At 44.5% G+C, this 17500-nt stretch overlaps 1 protein-coding gene across 7 annotated transcripts in view; it reads left to right on the top strand.

The window, feature by feature from the left end:
• The window catches only part of LOC123519867 (GAS2-like protein 3), a 217239-nt gene that overhangs the window by 155836 nt on the left and 43903 nt on the right, over positions 1–17500 (top strand). For all 7 annotated transcript variants that reach the window (XM_045281466.1, XM_045281462.1, XM_045281464.1 and 4 more), the window contains exon 5: positions 8877–9018. In XM_045281466.1, the coding sequence (XP_045137401.1) occupies positions 8877–9018 (142 nt within the window). The remainder of the gene's footprint in view (positions 1–8876; positions 9019–17500) is intronic.

Raw genomic sequence — 17500 nt, 5'->3', positions numbered from 1 at the left:
CATACTCTCCATTTTTATTCACACCATTGTGCAAATTCATTGTTTCCTACTTGATCTTTTAACAACTTAAAAAGAACAAAAAACTTGTAGGAAATTTCTTACAATGCCTCATAATTCATTACACCACACCGTTGTTTATCATTTAACAAATTTATTCTTGAGTTCTTCTGTTGTATCTGTTCTGTAAGAATGAATATATATATATATATATATATATATATATATATATATATATATATATATATATATATATATATATATATATATATATATATATATATATATATATATATATATATATATATATATATATATATATATATATATTCGTACATTTTATAACGTAATGTTCAAGTGTGTGTCAGTCCATCCTTCACTTGGCAGGGTTGACAGGGACGACTTGTTGTTCTACTAATCGGTTAAAAGTATTATGTTTCCCAGTCCGAGTTTCACAATGACATTACCTACGGATGAAGAGTTCGATATAAAGGTTACATTTGTGACGTCCAGTACATATAAGCAGTTTTGAAAAGATTCACTGCTAGACATATATTTAAACTTTCTATTTCTTGTTTAGTTTTTCTCATTCTGCTTCTTGTCATTCTTATGTTCTTTCATTGACAATGTCAACAGTTTCCTTTCCTGTTGTTTTTAGTTAAGGTGTCTGCAGCATAATAAAGATAATCTAATCCTATTAGAATCCACACAAACAGTATATCACAGTTCATGTCCTGCAACAATAACATGGTATGCTTACAACTAGCAACAATCTAAGCCTCACGTGTCTGTGTGCTCTCCACTGCCTCTACTGCACTCATGCTATTACCCAAATATTTGTAGATTTACATTGCATTACAGCAAAGCTAAGTCATGAATAGGTACAGCATTCTCTTCACCAATAATCATATTCTTGCTTCAGCATCTGACACACTGCTTAGCCATTATCCAGAGCCCTGCCATCGCAGTGCACATCAAAAGTATTATATCTGGGAAATTGTTGTTTTCTTTTTTAATATATTCCTAAGTTCTCTGGGGTGGTAGTTATCTTTCTTGCGCTCCACTGTGAGATATCTACTAACACAGTTTTCCTGCCATGGCCTAAGTCTTGCGTGAGTTGGCAAGGAGGCACATTGACTATCAATGTACTCAGTCATGACAGGTAGCAAAATTCTTGCATACTTTGGTACATTTCTAGGATTATCTTCCTCATTTAAACGTTACAAAATACAAAGCATCGTTTACATTTTTCCTTATATATCGAAGTGGCACCAATTGCAATTTCTTTTATTCTGTGCTCAATACTGGGCAAGTATTTCTTTGACCGTCTCCTTTAGAACTAGTCTCAGGGCTTCATTGTGAATAACCTCCAATAAGAGAAACGGTCTCGCCAAGGCTCCAACCTGGGACCTTCTGCGTGTAAAGCAGACGGATCAACTATACCATAGAAGATGTAGTGAACAGAAGACCAACAACATCCGGTCGTCACATGTCTACATCATCTGTGTTATTTAAGTTAACAGTGGAAATGTTGATAATTATAGTAATAGTAGTGATAGTCGTAATGATTGAAGGGTAATCGAGAAACAGCTGGGATTTAATTGCACTAGTGAAGGTGTTAAGTAGTCAATATGGAAAAAAATCAACCACTCAGCTATTTGTGGTAAATGAATGATCATCTTCAATATGAGTGCGGCCCGCTTGCAAGGGGTGGTATGTTCTTGCAAGGATACTCATCCTCTCTCTGGAGAAACACTCCAGCGCTCTTCCCGAGCAGGGATCACAAGCACACAGCCTTGTCTTGCCAGCAAGCACAAATGACCATGTACTTCGCAATCCCCGCCTACCTCGAGCACAACGAGCTCGCCAAGAGGCGCAACAAGCGGTCCGCGTCGCCAACCTCAGGCAGCACTGCTTGCCCAAAGAAGCAGAAACTCGAGCGCTCCTACCAGGAGTGGTTCAGTGAGGTGAGGAAAAGGCTGGGCGGTGGCGAGATCCAGCACGGTTGCTCCACGGACACGAAGGCCAAGCGGAGGCTGCAGCTGCTGGGTGTGCCCCTGCTGCAGCGGCGTCAGGTGCGGGAGATGATCGGTCCCGTGCGAGAGCCTCTGGGCGCGGGAAGCTACGGCTCCTGCTTCAAGACCGTGAGGTGGCACACGCAGGAAGAACTGGTCATAAAGACCTTTGGCCGAGACAAGCTGCAGGGGCTGGTAGACGAGGCCACCAGCCTCAGCCAGCTGCAGCTTCCCGGCGTGCAGCGCCTGGTGGGAGTCTGCGTGGAAACTCGCCAGCTGGTTACTCCCTTCGCTGGCGTGACGCTCAAGCAGTACATGGTGAGCAAGGCGCCATCGTTTGCAGACGCCGTCAGCGTGCATTTGCAGACCTGCTGCATACTGCAGAGAATCCACCGTCAGGGCTTCACCCACAATGACATCAAGGCGGACAACGTGTGTGTGTCCATCAAAACGGCGAACCTGTGGCCACCGTGATTGACGTGGGCCTGGCGAGGCCTATGGGCACCAAGGGGCTCCTGAAGCAGGCCATCCAGGACACGGACAACTTCCCCTGGATCGCTCCGGAGATTCTCCGAAGACCCACCGCTGCTGTGAGGCGTGCGACGTCTTCGGCCTGGCCAACCTGCTGCAGGGACTGGTTGGCCTGTCGTGCCCCAGCAGCTGCCGCCGCGCCAGATCTGCCCTCATAATGTGGGTGCTGCGGGCTAGCAGCTACGACCCCGCCAAGCGGCCCCCATTGGCGGAGGTGATCCAGGTGCTGCGGGCGCTCCGCCGCGCGACCGTCACCATGCCCCCTGGCGGCAGCCGCTGAGTTCCTGCGGTGACGCGCCGCCATGCGCGCTGGCTGCAGTCGCTAATCTTTTGCGGCGACTCGGCGCCTGCAGCTGCATCATTTGCGTAACCCAGGAAATCCTTTTCTTTTTTTTTTTTTTTTTTTTTTTTTGCGCGTTCGTCTTCAGTAATAATACACAATTCACTTTGCGTAAATATCAAGAAGATAGCAAAAAAGTGCATTAAATATACAAATGCATATAAATTAAAATGATAAATTCAAGAAATAAACAAGAATAGCAAAAATAGAATAATAAGCCGAAAATAGATATAACGTAAAAAATAAAGAGTAATGTAAGTAAAGCAGCCGGCGAAGGGAGAACAGAAGGCGTGAGAGGGAGCGCCGCCCAGTGATGGTCAGGGCAAGCAGGGGCGACTGAGGCGGCCACGCGAGGCGCTCAAGAAAAATCAAATAAAAAAAAAATAAAAAAAAAAAATGAATATAAAAATTAGGATACAAAAAATAAATGAATTAATAACAAATAAAAATAAATGTTATCACTTAAGGACGTGTTTTCGAAAGGGGATTTGGTAACGAAATAAAAAGAATAATCGAAAAAAAAGAATAAAACGAGAAAGATAAACCGATAAAAAATAAACAAATAAACAGAGGTGAACCTAAATAGAATATAAGCCAGACGAATAGCTGCGTAAATGAATAGATGTGTGAGTTACGAGAAATGACAAAACACAAATAAATAATCAAGAAAGTAAACAAATGAGTAATCAAATAGCTTCATCAGTTAACGTAAAGCGATACAAGTAAATGGCGAAGTAACACCTGGAAAATTACCACGCAGGATGGGACAACGACAGGGACGGAATCGTAATGTTTGTGTTGACGTTTGTACGTTTGCATGTGTGTGTGTGTGTGTGTGTGTGTGTGTGTGTGTGTGTGTGTGTGTGTGTGTGTGTGTGTGTGTGTGTGTGTGTGTGTGTGTGTGTGTTTCTGTATCTCTCTCTCTGTCTTTTTATGTGTCTCTATGTTATCTGTATCTATGTTATATATATATATATATATATATATATATATATATATATATATATATATATATATATATATATATATATATATATATATATATATATATATATATATATATATATGTGTCTCTTCTCAAGGCAGAACATACATCAAAGTATTGCACTTCCTGTGAAAGAAATGAAAGTTACATTTTTCGTCACCATATAAGACTGAGCAGGGATGAATCATGTTCTGGTGATGACTCAAGACTCACTGACAGACTGACTGGACACAGATGAGCTACAGTGGTAATGAGCCTCACACGTGTTGGATTCCGCTTCTCATGCTAAAATTATCACGCATTCAGAACAATTTCTTAAGCGTTTCCTTAATGCACTACAGAACAAAGGAATGCTTCAACTCTTACAAGATGTGAATTTCAAAAAACTTTTCATTCTGGATAACCCTTTCGGCTCTCCTTTATGCACCACTGAATCTTGTTTAGGCCTTTCTTTCTGCCTTTTTGTATCCCTTTTGCCAGTCACCCTTATATAAAACAAAATATAGTTAGTCGTTCATCCCCCTAAAAATAATCTACATCTCGATATTGTCTAATCTCTTGTTTTTCCACTAAAGTTAAACCATTTTTGCGTGATAAAAGGACAGATGACTTTTCACAGCTTCCATTATTTTCTTAGAATTAGTCTATGATTAACTTCAGACGAAATGGAAGGAAAAAGACAAGGACGGGAAGAGAAATGGGAGAGAAAGAATAACAGAGAAGAGAAATGGGAGAGAAAGAGTAACACAGAGAAGAGAAATGGGGAGAAAGAGTAACACAGAGAAGAGAAATGGGAGTGAAAGAGTAACAGAGAAGAGAAATGGGAAGAAAGAATAACAGAGAAGAGAAATGGGAGAGAAAGAGTAACACAGAGAAGAGAAAACAGGGAATATGGGGAAGGAAAGAGGGGTCACAAGGGAGACTTAGAGGGAAAAAGGGGACAGAGGGAGGGCAAGGGTGGTCAGAGGGAGGGAGAAGATAGGAAAGAGAAAACGATGCATCACGCCACAAGGAGGGGATGGGAGGGGGCACTAAAACATTGAGTAATTTCCGCGCACGCTCCGGATATCTTTCTCATTGCATCGCTTTTATTTAATGTGTTTGGATCCTGAGAAGCAGCAGGAGGAGGAGGAGGAGGAGGAGGAGGAGGAGGAGGAAGAAGGAGGGAAAGGAGGAGGAGGACATTATATCAGAGCTTTAAACTTGCAAAGGGAAGAAAAATACACTTGTGTCACTTAAGATAATCACGTTATAAATTGAAGTTGAAATGAGAACACAACAAGAGAAGAAAATAGAGGACGGAGGAGGAGGAGGAGGAGGAGGAGGAGGAGACATTGTGACTGGAAGTGGAAGGTATAGGAAGGTCATAGCTGAGAAGGAAGAGGAGGAAGACGAGGAGGAGGAGGAGGAGGAGGAGCAGGAGGAGGACAAACAGCAACAGACCCTGAAGTCCTTAGGAGGAGGAGGATGAGGAGGAGGAGGAGGAGGAGGAGGAAACCTTAAAAGACGACGTATATGAAAGGTGGGGAAGACCAACTTTCGGAAGAGGACTTAGGGACAAGAAGGAAGGAGGGAAAAAAATAGAGAAAAGAGGAGGAAGGATATGGAGAGAAGAGGGATTTATGAGAGAGGAAGGGTCATGGAGGGAGGGAGGGAGGGAGAGAGGAAGGGAGAGGAGGTGGCGAGACAAAAAGGTGGCTGTAGAAATAGGGGCAGTCTATCTTTGGAACTAGTGTTACGTAACGTTGAGGAGAGAGGAAAACAATGAGAAAGTAAGAAAAGAATACCAATTGAGTCCTATTGGTGATGTAACGCTGGCAGGAGGAGGAGGAGGAGGAGGAGGAGGAGGAGGAGGAGGAGGAGGAGGAGGAGGAGGAGGAGGAGGAGGAGGAGGAGGAGGAGGAGGAGGAGGAGGAATAGAAATAAAGAGAAAAATAACAGTAACAACAAATAAACATCAGAATATACATGAAAAAATGAAGGAAGGAAGAAAAGAAAGAAGAAAGCAAGAATGTAAGTAAAAAAAAATAGAAGGAACCAAGTAAAGAAGGTACGAACGAACGAACTAACGAACGAACGAAAGAACGAAAGAACGAAGGAACGAAGGAACGAACGAACGAAGGACTGGCATCATAACTTTTTACCTCAAATCTCCTTTACGCGAGACACCCCAAAGTAAATCGCATTACTTAAACAAGACGGAGCACACACGACCACAAACGATACACAACGAACACACAAAGGAACACAAAGGAATAAAACAACATTACCCACCACATGATCAAGTAAAGACGAGGGAAATGGAAATGATAAATGAAAAAAAAATCTTTATTCGTAACAAATATTTATGAAGCACCATCTATCTTTTGCTGACTTATTGCACACATCTGTGCGCGATAAACACACAATAAATAAACCTTGGATTTGTTATTGCGCTCTCTCTCTCTCTCTCTCTCTCTCTCTCTCTCTCTCTCTCTCTCTCTCTCTCTCTCTCTCTCTCTCTCTCTCTCTCTCTCTCTCTCTCTCTCTCTCATGTGCAAGATTCATGACATGGTTGGGGGTTTTAATTAGAGAGAGAGAGAGAGAGAGAGAGAGAGAGAGAGAGAGAGAGAGAGAGAGAGAGAGAGAGAGAGAGAGAGAGAGAGAGAGAGAGAGAGAGAGAGAGAGAGAGAGAGAGAGAGAGAGATGAATGAATGGATTTGAGCTTAGGCGCCGCAACAACGGTCATATGGCGCCGCTACAATATGTTAATTATGACTAAAAGTAATTAAAAACAATGATACTAAAAGTAACTAAAAATACTAAAAATACAATAAAACGAAATAAAACATTAAAATAGACATTATAAAATAAAATTCACAGATTAGGGAAGAGGCCAGCTTCCCCCAGGTACCTAAACACATCATGGCCAGGGACCAGGCACGCTGGTCCGAGGACCTTAGAGAGATAATAGACACCGCTATCTCTACCGCGACACCGGTAGAGGTAGCGGTGTCGTAAGTCAATCAAACTAAGGCACTCCACCAGCAGGTGCCGCACCGTAAGTGGCACCAGGCAGTCATCACAGTAAGGTTGAGGGTCCCTTGTCAAAAGGTATCTTTGCGTAAGGTACGTGTGACCTATTCGCAGTCGCGTTAATAATGTCTGTGCACGGTGATCGCGGATATGGGCGTATGTCCAGTGATGGATAGCGGAAGTGGTGATCTCTCCCATTTTCGAGGTGGGGAGCCCCGTTTGCAGCCACCTCTGCCAAATTGCAGCAACCGCCAAACGAATACACTGGAAGACATCTCGAAACAAGACAAGGGCAGGGGGTGAAGCGCGACTTGCTGGCTCTTTAGCAAGGCGATCTGGGTGTTCATTCCCGGGAACACCAACATGACGAGGGACCCAGCAGAACCCAACACGATATCATCTTTTGGTAAGCAGATATAGCCACTCCAAAGCTGATAAAACCAATGGGTTAAGGGAAATAATAGAGGAGAGAGCAGTAAGAACACTGCGAGAATCACAAAAAATTGTAAAAGACGAAACCGGGAGAGTAAAAATGATCTGTAAAGCAAGGACTATGGCAGACAGCTCCGCAGTAAAAACAGATGCCAGTGAAGAAAGGCTACCACACCGGTAGAAGGAGGAAAAAAACACACTAAACCCAACACCTGCATCGGATTTGGAACCATCAGTAAAGACAGGGATGGCATTAGAATGGGTAAAATAGTGTTCTAAAAACCGTGTGTGGGACAGAGCTGGCGGGAAAGCCTTCTTGCCATCCCTGGCAGGAGGGCATAACGAGACAACGGGAAGCTGTCAATAACCAACTCGAGGAAGTCGGAAAGAATGGACAGAAGTGGGGACGATAGATAAATCCGTCATGAGAGAGAAGACTCGAAGACTAAAATGTTTAGGGAGACTAGGTCGAGTGACATACGCTTGCGAACGCGAGTCCCGCAATATTGACACACAAGGGATAGAATCAGGGAGACGGTGGGTGAGAAACCAACACCTGAGCAGCGAAGACTGGTCCCGGAGATCCAACGGCCAAAAACCAGCATCCACTAGCAGTCTAGGAATTGAAGATAACCGAAATGCACCCGTAGCCAAGCGGACCCTAGCATGATACACGGAGTCAAGCACGCGTAGCCGTGCATCCGTTGCAGATGAGTAGATCTCACAACCGTATTCCAGCTTGGGAAGTATAAGTGTACGGTGAAGAAGCAATAGAGTGTCCCTGTCCGCGCCCCAAGAGATGTGACTTAAAACCTGAAGGAGGGATAATACCTTCCTGCAAGACGCCTTAAGAGAACGGAAATGGGGAACCCAGGTGAGACGGTTGTCAAACACAAGGCCAAGATATCGAGTCATGTCCACACATGAGAGGCGTCTATTGGCTAGGTATAAATCAGGATCTGGATGGACACCACGGTTGCGACAAAAATGCATGGCTACGGTCTTCGAGGTGGAGAAACGAAAACCGTTTATGTTGGCCCAACGGGACACCCTATTGATCGCCAGTTGGAGTTTGCGTACAATCAGAGACATTCTAGCAGCCGAAAAAGAGATGCATAAGTCGTCCACATATAAGGAGGTGTGAACGTCATCTGGGAGAGTATCTATAACACCATATATGACGACTGCGAATAATGTAACACTAAGAATACTTCCCTGTGGGACACCATCATTTAGAGCACTAGCCTCGGCGAGAACAGAGAGAGAGAGAGAGAGAGAGAGAGAGAGAGAGAGAGAGAGAGAGAGAGAGAGAGAGAGAGAGAGAGAGAGAGAGAGAGAGAGAGAGAGAGAGAGAGAGAGAGAGAGAGAATAACCACCGTCCCTTTCTCTTCCCCTTTCCACCCCTTACAATCTCCCCTATTCCATCCTTTCAGCTGTTCCCTCCTTCCCTCCCTCTTTCTCTACTTCCCTACCCTCCCTCCCTGCCTCCCTAACCTACCCTTCCTCCCCTTCCATCATCGCGTCCTGCATAACTGACTGAGCTTTCTGTGTTGTGTTGCAGGAGGTGCCGCGGCTGCCCTACAAAACCTGGGAGAGGGCCCGCAGTGGCACCTTTTTCGCCAGGGACAACATCTCCAATTTCCTGCGGTTCTGTCGACGCCTCGGAGTGCATGACAACCTGCTCTTTGAGACGGAGGACCTGGGTGAGTGTTGTGGCTTTTTCTTTCCTTTTTTTTTTCTTTTTTTTACTTTTTTTTGTCCTTTTCTCTTATTTCAATAGGAGTAATATAGGTTTTCAGTAGACCACGACCTTCTCTTTGAAATGAAGGACATGGAGGAGTCTTGTCTGTCTCGTTTTCTTTCTTTTATACTTCGTTTCTGTTTTAATGGGAATAAACTGTCTTCGGTGCGCATAGCTGCTACTTGAAACGAAGGACCTTAGTAAGTGTTATGCCTTTTTTTTTCAATGTTTTTTTTTTTTTTTTTTTTTACGTATTCGACTAAAAACACTTTGCTTTCTCACCACGACTATGATATTAGCCGGATTCTCTAAAGTGTTTTTCCTGTTAATAATTTGTACGAATCTTGTTAATCCGTTACTAGAACCGTAAAAACGTCCTTAAAAATTAGTGTCTTCCACTAGACCATTTTACATGTAGTGGAGCTGCCCCAGACTTAAATGTTTCACGATATGGTCCTTTCTATCTCAGAGAAAGTGAGATGTTTTCAATAGGTTTGTGGAGCTGGGGGAGGTAGGTTGTCGCGAGGTGATGTCCAGCGCGTCCTGACTCATCACGTTCTCGGCTTATAAACTGTGATCCATTTTATCTAGTTTATAATGACTTCATGCATCTTCGTCCTTCCCACCGGGTCCGTCCGTCAGCGGTCACGACGCAGCAGGACACCACAAAGCTATCGGCCGCCTCGCTCATCCATCATTCCCCCACGATGAGCAGCTCAGGATGACGCGCCGGGCTGTGATGGCTGGCGACACGGCGCCGTGCCCCAGTTCACTGCGCCGCGTTCTGAGTCAGCCTGGGATGAACACATTTCCATGCACAAGCCCTCACCGATCCGCCGCCAGAACCCTCCTTCCGGTGCGAGCATCACTTCACACCGAGTGGCTGCCGCTTCAGAATAGATGTAAAAGTGGTATTAATAGAACATGGAGTCAATAAACCTCAGCGTGAAGCTATTAGCCTCTCCAGCCTTGATAGCCAGACTCCCTGCCTCCACCACCAGTAAGCTTTCACCCACCCCAACCGCCCGCCCCACCCCCTGCATGGCGACGACCCCATCCCTACCCTTCCCCACCGCGTCCCTCTCTGCAGCCTGGCGGATTCTGACCTTAGGTGGAGGCGCCAGAGTATTGCAACTATGTAGGAAACGAAGACGAGATGGTGGATATATTCTTAGCGCTCGTCCATTACCAGCCAGCTTCCTGAATGCATGAAATCGATACATATTTTTACATGAATTTTTCGTGCAGACCTGAGGGTAATATTTGCATGCACGTCAGAGTGTTTACAGAGCCAGAGGGACGTGAAAGATTAGGGTGAAAGATGCAGCGGAGATAGTAGTAGTAGTAGTAGTAGTAGTAGTAGTAGTAGTAGTAGTAGAAGTAATAGTACCACCAGCAGTAACAGTAGCAGTAGCAGCAGTAGCAGTAGCAGTAGCAGTAGCAGTAGCAGTAGTAGTAGTAGTAGCAGTAGCAGTAACAGTAGTAGTAGTAGTAGTAGGAGGAGGAGGAGGAGGAGGAGGTGGAGGTGGAGGTGGAGGTGGAGGAGGAGGAGGAGGAGGGAAAATAACAATAGCAACAACAACAATAACAATAACAACAACAATAAAAACAACAACAATGGCAAACTAAGAAGTAGTAGTAGAAGTAGAAGTAGAAGTAGAAGCAGAAGTAGAAGTAGTAGGAGAAGAAATAGCAGCAGTAGTAGTAGTAATAGTATTAGTAGTAGTGGTATTGACAGCAATGGTGGTGGTGGTGGTGGTGGTGGTGGTGGTGGCGAGGCATCGAATATACTCGTACCCTGGTTTGATTAGTGCCGTCACCAGGACACTCATTTGATTCCTGGATGTGGGAGAGGCAAGAGAGACAGGAGAGGCAGCGGCAGTGGCGGCGGCGAGGCTTCATCAACGCCACCTGGATAGACTCGCCTGGAAACAAGTGACGGCGGACGTGATGGAAGCGTAGGGATTTAATATTTTGGTTATTCTATCCCTGTTCTCTCCTCTGGCGTGCGTCCTCAACCTCGTGAACACAACTTATCAGTATTCCCACACGGCGGTTGGGTTCAATGGCGTGTTTTTGCCGCGCCACCTCCACACTCATACATTTGGCCATCCCTTGACAAACATACACACTCATTTCTCTTTCCCGCCTCGCTTTTTTTCGCCCTTTCTCCGCTCACCACACCTTATTTTTCACGGTGGCCTTCCTTATTTGCATCCTTCATTAATCTTCTTCTAACTTCATAATTCCTCAGAAATTTACTTGTAACTCACTAACTTCCACTGCCGCCATCAAATAATTTCTCGCCCTCTCACCTCCTTTCCCTTCCTCCCTCCCTCTCTCTAACTCCCCTCCCTCCGTCCGTCCCTCCGCTCATCCTTTTTTCCCCTTATCAAGAGCGTCATCAAGGTTCTTCAGGGGTGCTGGAAGTCCTTTGTGTTCGCTTCGTAAACGTCATTCACTTCCATCTCCTTCGTTACCTTGCTTTTCTTATCCCAGCCTCGCCCCGCTAACTCCTATCAGTCAACATTTTATCGCCTTGCACTTCCTTTCATATATATATTTTTGGTATCATTATTTTTCCTTCGCGTATTTTTATTCCACACTTCATTCTTTCTCTATCTTTTCACTCTCTGTTTTTCTCACAACCTCTATCACTTCCCTCTTCCTCTTCCTCTTCCTCTTGCTCCTCCTCCTTCAGTTGCTGTTGCTCTTAGCCCCTTCTCACCACTATAAACCACCACAAGGCGCCACTCATCCACCAACCATTATGATACATTATCGTGTGGAATACTTTTGAGTCTTTATCTGCACCTCATCCCACCCACATCCACTTTATCTCCCTCCGTCCTCTCTCGTATCACTTTTCTTCTTCCCCTCACTTCCTTCCCTCTTCAAAAAAAATGCCTTTCAGATCTTTTCTCTCTCTCTCTCTCTCTCTCTCTCTCTCTCTCTCTCTCTCTCTCTCTCTCTCTCTCTCTCTCTCTCTCTCTCTCTCTCTCTCTCTCTCTCGTCCCTCACACTTCTTCCTCTCATCTCCAACACCTCTCTCATTTGCCCCTTTCTTCATGCCCCTCTCGATTTTCTGTCCCTCCTCCTCTTCTCTCCTCTTCTCTTCCCCTATTCAAAGTCGTCCGTAAGTGTCACCCTCTCCATCCCACCCCAATTCTCTCTCTCTCTCTCTCTCTCTCTCTCTCTCTCTCTCTCTCTCTCTCTCTCTCTCTCTCTCTAATAAAACTGTCCTGGATTAACCCAAACACACATTATTCCGAGTGGGTCTGTTAATCGCCGGCTGGAGTTAATGGGTAGTTATTAAGATGGTTTAATGGCGCGCTTATTTTAGATTACAAGGGGATTTTTTTTCAGTTGTTTTATTGATTATGGCACCGCTCTGCTTCCTCTTCTTCTTCTTCTTTCTCCTCTTCTTCCTCCTCCTCCACTTTTTTTTCTTCTTCCTCCTCCTCCTTCGTTCTTTTATTAGTCTCAATCCCCTTCTTCTTTATCGGTTTTGTTTATTTCACGCGTCATTTATCATCATGGGTTGGACTGGAGGGAGGAACTGTGTGTGTGTGTGTGTGTGTGTGTGTGTGTGTGTGTGTGTGTGTGTGTGTGTGTTGGTCCGCCATAACTCGCACCGCTGACTCCGTGAATAACAGACACAGACAGACTTTCATGGGTCATTTACGATTCTCTGGACCTTCGTTGTAAAAAGGTAACAGGAAATAAAAGGAAAATAAAAAGGAAACTGGACGGATACCAGATTTTCTTTCCCTTGTGTTCCTTCCTCCTATTCCTCCTCTTCTTCCTCCTCTTTCTCTTCTTCCTCGTCTAGCTTCCCTAACCTAACCTGACGTAATAGGGTAAAACATAACACAGAATAACATTATCTTACGTTACCTTACTTTAATTTACTTTACCTTCTCTTCCCTACCTTATCGTTCCCTCCTCTTGCCTTCTCTTTCTTTATTTCACCCTACATTACCTTACCTAATTTAACCATACTTTACCTAATCCTACCAATTATTATCCATACTTTACTTGATCCTACCAATTATAATTCTATCTTAATTTTACCTAACCTAATCATATCTATCTAATTTAATGATACTTTCTAATTTCCTTAATCTAACAATACGAAGCCTTAACCCAAATCAACCTCAAAATAACCTAACCTGATCGATTCATCTACCTATCTACCAACCTTCTCTATCTTTCTTTTCTCTCTTGTTTGTCTCCTTCCTCTCTCCTTTCTCTTCCTTGTATCTTTTATCTCTAACTTGCACCTCCTACCTTGCTATACTCACACTCCACCTTCCTCTTATACAGGGTGTTTAAAAAAAAATGCCAGGAATTTGATCTTCATTTATTCAAAAACTAATAATGACAAAAGAACAAACTGTAGTGCTATCAAAAGCAAACTTGATGGCAATTTATCCCTTGTCTAAGTGAACTTCTTGAAGTTCATGTTTTCAATATGAGTGCCGCGTGGGTTGAAGCATGCTTTAAGGCGTACACAGAAATTCTCACCAACTTTCTGGCATGTTTCTTGGGTCACACTGGATGTGTATGCCTCCACATTTTGCTTTAATTCAGTGAGTGTTGATGGTTTGTTGGCATAGACTTCAGCCTTGGCAGCTCCCCAGAACCAAAAATCAGGAGGACTGAGGTCAGGGACATGCCAGAAAGTTGGTGAGAATTTGTGTACGCCTTAAAGCATGCTTCAACCCACGCGGCACTCATATTGAAAACATGAACTTCAAGAAGTTCACTTAGACAAGGGATAAATTGCCATCAAGTTTGCTTTTGATAGCACTACAGTTTGTTCTTTTGTCATTATTAGTTTTTAATAAATGAAGATCAAAATCCTGGCATTTTTTTCTAAAACACCCTGTACTTTCCTTCAATGTATATCCTTCACACCACCTCAACCTTACCCATCCATCTCTCTAGCTACTTACCTAACTTCCCTTTCCTCCATCCCTTCCCTCAGACTCATCCCCCACTGGCACCTCCCCCTTACCTTCCACTACCTGCCGCCTCCTCACTAGTCACCCTCCTTTCCTCCGTTTTCTTTTCCCTACAGCATTCGACCTTCGCAATGGAGCTGCGGCGTTGAATATACAATTAGGCTTCCGTTTTCTTCTTCTGTTTCCTCTTCCTTCTCCTAATCACCATCGCTGTCATGCTTCTTCTCTTGTTCTCTTTCTCTTCTTCTTCTTCTTCTTCTTCTTCTTCTTCTTCTTCTTCTTCTTCTTCTTCTGTTTCCTCTTCCTTTTCCTAATCATCATCGGCGTCATACTTTCTTCTCTTCTTCTTCTTCTTCTTCTTCTTCTTCTTCTTCTTCTTCTTCTTCTTCTTCTTCTTCTTCCTTCCTTCCTTCCTCCTTCTTCCTTCCTCCTCCTCCTCCTCCTCCTTTTTCTTCTTCTTCTTCTTCCTTCTCCTCCTCCTCCTCTTCTTCCTTCTTCTTGTTCTTCCTTCTTCTCCTCCTCCTCCTTCTTCTTCCTTCTCCTCCTCCTCCTCCTCCTCCTCCTCCTCCTCCTCCTCCTCCTCCTTCTCCTTCTTCTTCTTCTTCCTTCTCCTCCTCCTCTTCCTTCTTCTTCTTCTTCTTCGCCTCCTCCTCTCCCCCCCGTCCTCCTCCTCCTCCTCCTCCTTATTCTCAATTTCACAGATTATTTTCTTGCATTAAGTGTTAAGATGTCGCCCATATTTACGTTTTCTATTTCAAAGGCGAAAGAAAACGGGTAGTAAACTGCCTCTATTTCTCGTTTTCTCTATTTTTTCCGTGTATGATTTATTGGGTTCTCTCTCTCTCTCTCTCTCTCTCTCTCTCTCTCTCTCTCTCTCTCTCTCTCTCTCTCTCTCTCTCTCTCTCTCTCTCTCTCTCTCTCTTACCCTTTATCGTTGTCTTCCTTCCCATGGTTCTTTGCAAGTCTGTCTTTTTATATTGTTCCTTTCTCTCTCTCTCTCTCTCTCTCTCTCTCTCTCTCTCTCTCTCTCTCTCTCTCTCTCTCTCTCTCTCTCTCTCTCTTTTCTGCTTCTTCTTCGCACCATTTGCTACTGTCCTCTTCCTTTCCTCCTCCCCATCTCTCTCTCTCTCTCTCATACGGTATTGAATAATTCCCCCTCCTCTTCCTGACTCCTACCTCTATTCCTCTTCCCACTGTCTTCGCTCCCCTTCCCTCTTCTTATATGCATGTATGTACTCTTCTTCTTCCTCCTCTCCCCACAGTCACACAATGCATAAACCTTCCCACAATATTTCTTCTTCGTCTCCTTCTACTTTTTTCTGCTTCTCGCGCCCTTCTTGTTTTCCACTTTGCTTTTGTATTGAATTATTGCAGTACGAAAGATGTAAGGTTGTTTTTTTTTTTTTTTTGCTTGCTTTGTTATATTCTCTTTGAAGTGAATTGTTGAGTGCATGTTGTGGGGAAAGATTGTTTGGTCTGTTTTGTTTCGTTTGGTTTTGTTGGTCTGGGTGTATTGAAGATTTGCACATGAGAAGAGAATGAATAATAATAATAATAAGAGCGGAGGAGACTCACCTTGACAAATTAGTAATATATGATAAAGTAAATAAAAAAAAAGGTACTGCCAATAATGATCAACTACTGCATCCTACTACTACTACTACTACTACTACTACTACTACTACTACTACTACTTCTACTATTACCACCACGACCACCACTATTACAACAACACCAAAAACAACAACAGCAACAACGAACACATCACCATTCCTGTTACGCCATCAGTAACTTAAATAGCAATGCCACGGGATTTCTTCTTAACCCTTTCAGTACCATGACGCATTTTCATATTCATTCTGATTTTATACAGCTTCAGAAACTTATATGGGTATTAAAATAATGAAGACTCTGGCTCTTAATCTTCTGATCTCCACAGACCCTTCCTAATGTAAATAAAATTGTTTAATTGTACACAAATCTCAAGGTAAAAATGTGTCCAGTACTGAAAGGGTTAAACGTCTTCTTCTTCCTCCTTCTCGTCCCCGTCCTCGTCCTCGTCCTCCAACTCCTCCTCCTCCTCCTCCTCCTCCTCCTCCTCCTCCTCCTCCTCCTCCTCCTCCTCCTCCTCCTCCTCCTCCTCCTCCTCCTCCTCCTCCTCCTCCTCCTCCTCCTCCTCCTCCTCCTCCTCCTTCACCTCCTGCTCTTCCTGCTCTTCCTCCTCCTCCTCCTCCTTATCTGTTGACGAAGAGCAAACAGATCAACGCAAACAACAAACAGGAGGCGCGTGCCATTCCCAGGAAGAGGAAGAAGAAGAGAAGGAGGAGGAGGAGGACCAAAGACGACACACAGAATCAACAAAAAAACAAAGCCGCCACAATAACCAAACAAGCCGAAGAAAGGGAGAAGGATGGAGTCAACACCTTTAGGGACCCCACACAGTACACACCCTGAGTCTCCACTGTGACAGGGAGGAGAAAGACCAGGAGGACGACTTGCCGCCGCGGTGTTTGACGGGGACACGGGGAGCTAAAAAGAGGCAGCGGCGGGCGTCAGTACAAAGCGATGGAGGGAGGGAAGAAAGGAAAGGATAAAAGAAAGTGTGGCAAGAATAAAACGTAAAAAAAAAAAGGAAAGGTTGATGGGGCTGGGAGGATGGATGGGTGGGGATGGGATGGGAGGGCCTAGTGTGTGTGTGTGTGTGTGTGTGTGTGTGTGTGTGTGTGTGTGTGTGTGTGTGTGTGTGTGTGTGTGTGTGTGTGTGTCGCAGGTAAGTAGTTTTAATTTGACTGAAGCAGTTACTCTTACATTTAGTGGAAGAGTTTGGGCGTGTGTGTGTGTGTGTGTGTGTGTGTGTGTGTGTGTGTGTGTGTGTGTGTGTGTGTGTGTGTGTGTGTGTGTGTGTGTGTGTGTGTGTGTGTGGTGGTGGTGGTGGTGGTGGTGGTGGTGGTGGTGGTGGTGGTGGTAGTGACGCTGCTGTTGCTGGGGTGGTGTACAAAGGGCGTGGCTGAGGGTGAAGGGTGTGGCGAGGGGTGCGCTAGTGATGGTGATGGGGGGCGAGAGTTGTTGAGAGGCACTCGTTGCTGGGGTGGTACTAACAGGGCGTGGCAGGGCGGCAGGGGGCAGAGGAGCAGGAGCGGGGGGCAGGGGGCGAGTAGGTGGTGGCTGGGACGTGCTGTGTATCTCTGGCCAGACAAAAAGGCAAGGTAGAGGTTCTGACGGGAAATTCGTGGAAGCGCTGACTGTCTTTTCCTTCCACTCAAAAGAAATGTAAGAGTTCCTAAGAATTCAGCGTTCCTTTTATTTCCGAGATGGGGAGAAAACGAGAGTAATTTATTGATATCTAGAGCCAAGAACAAAAACAACACCGTTAAGAAAAAACAACTCATATCCTATTTTTCAGACACGTATCCTTCCTTTATGACACTGAGAAGACAACAACAATTCATTTCCAGTACTTACAGAGCCAATAACAAA

The sequence above is a fragment of the Portunus trituberculatus genome, chromosome 46, assembly GCF_017591435.1.
Source record: "Portunus trituberculatus isolate SZX2019 chromosome 46, ASM1759143v1, whole genome shotgun sequence".
Taxonomy (NCBI): Eukaryota; Metazoa; Arthropoda; class Malacostraca; order Decapoda; family Portunidae; genus Portunus; species Portunus trituberculatus.
The sequence above is the reverse complement of the archived record's forward strand: the minus strand, read 5'-3'. Positions and strand labels throughout refer to the sequence as shown.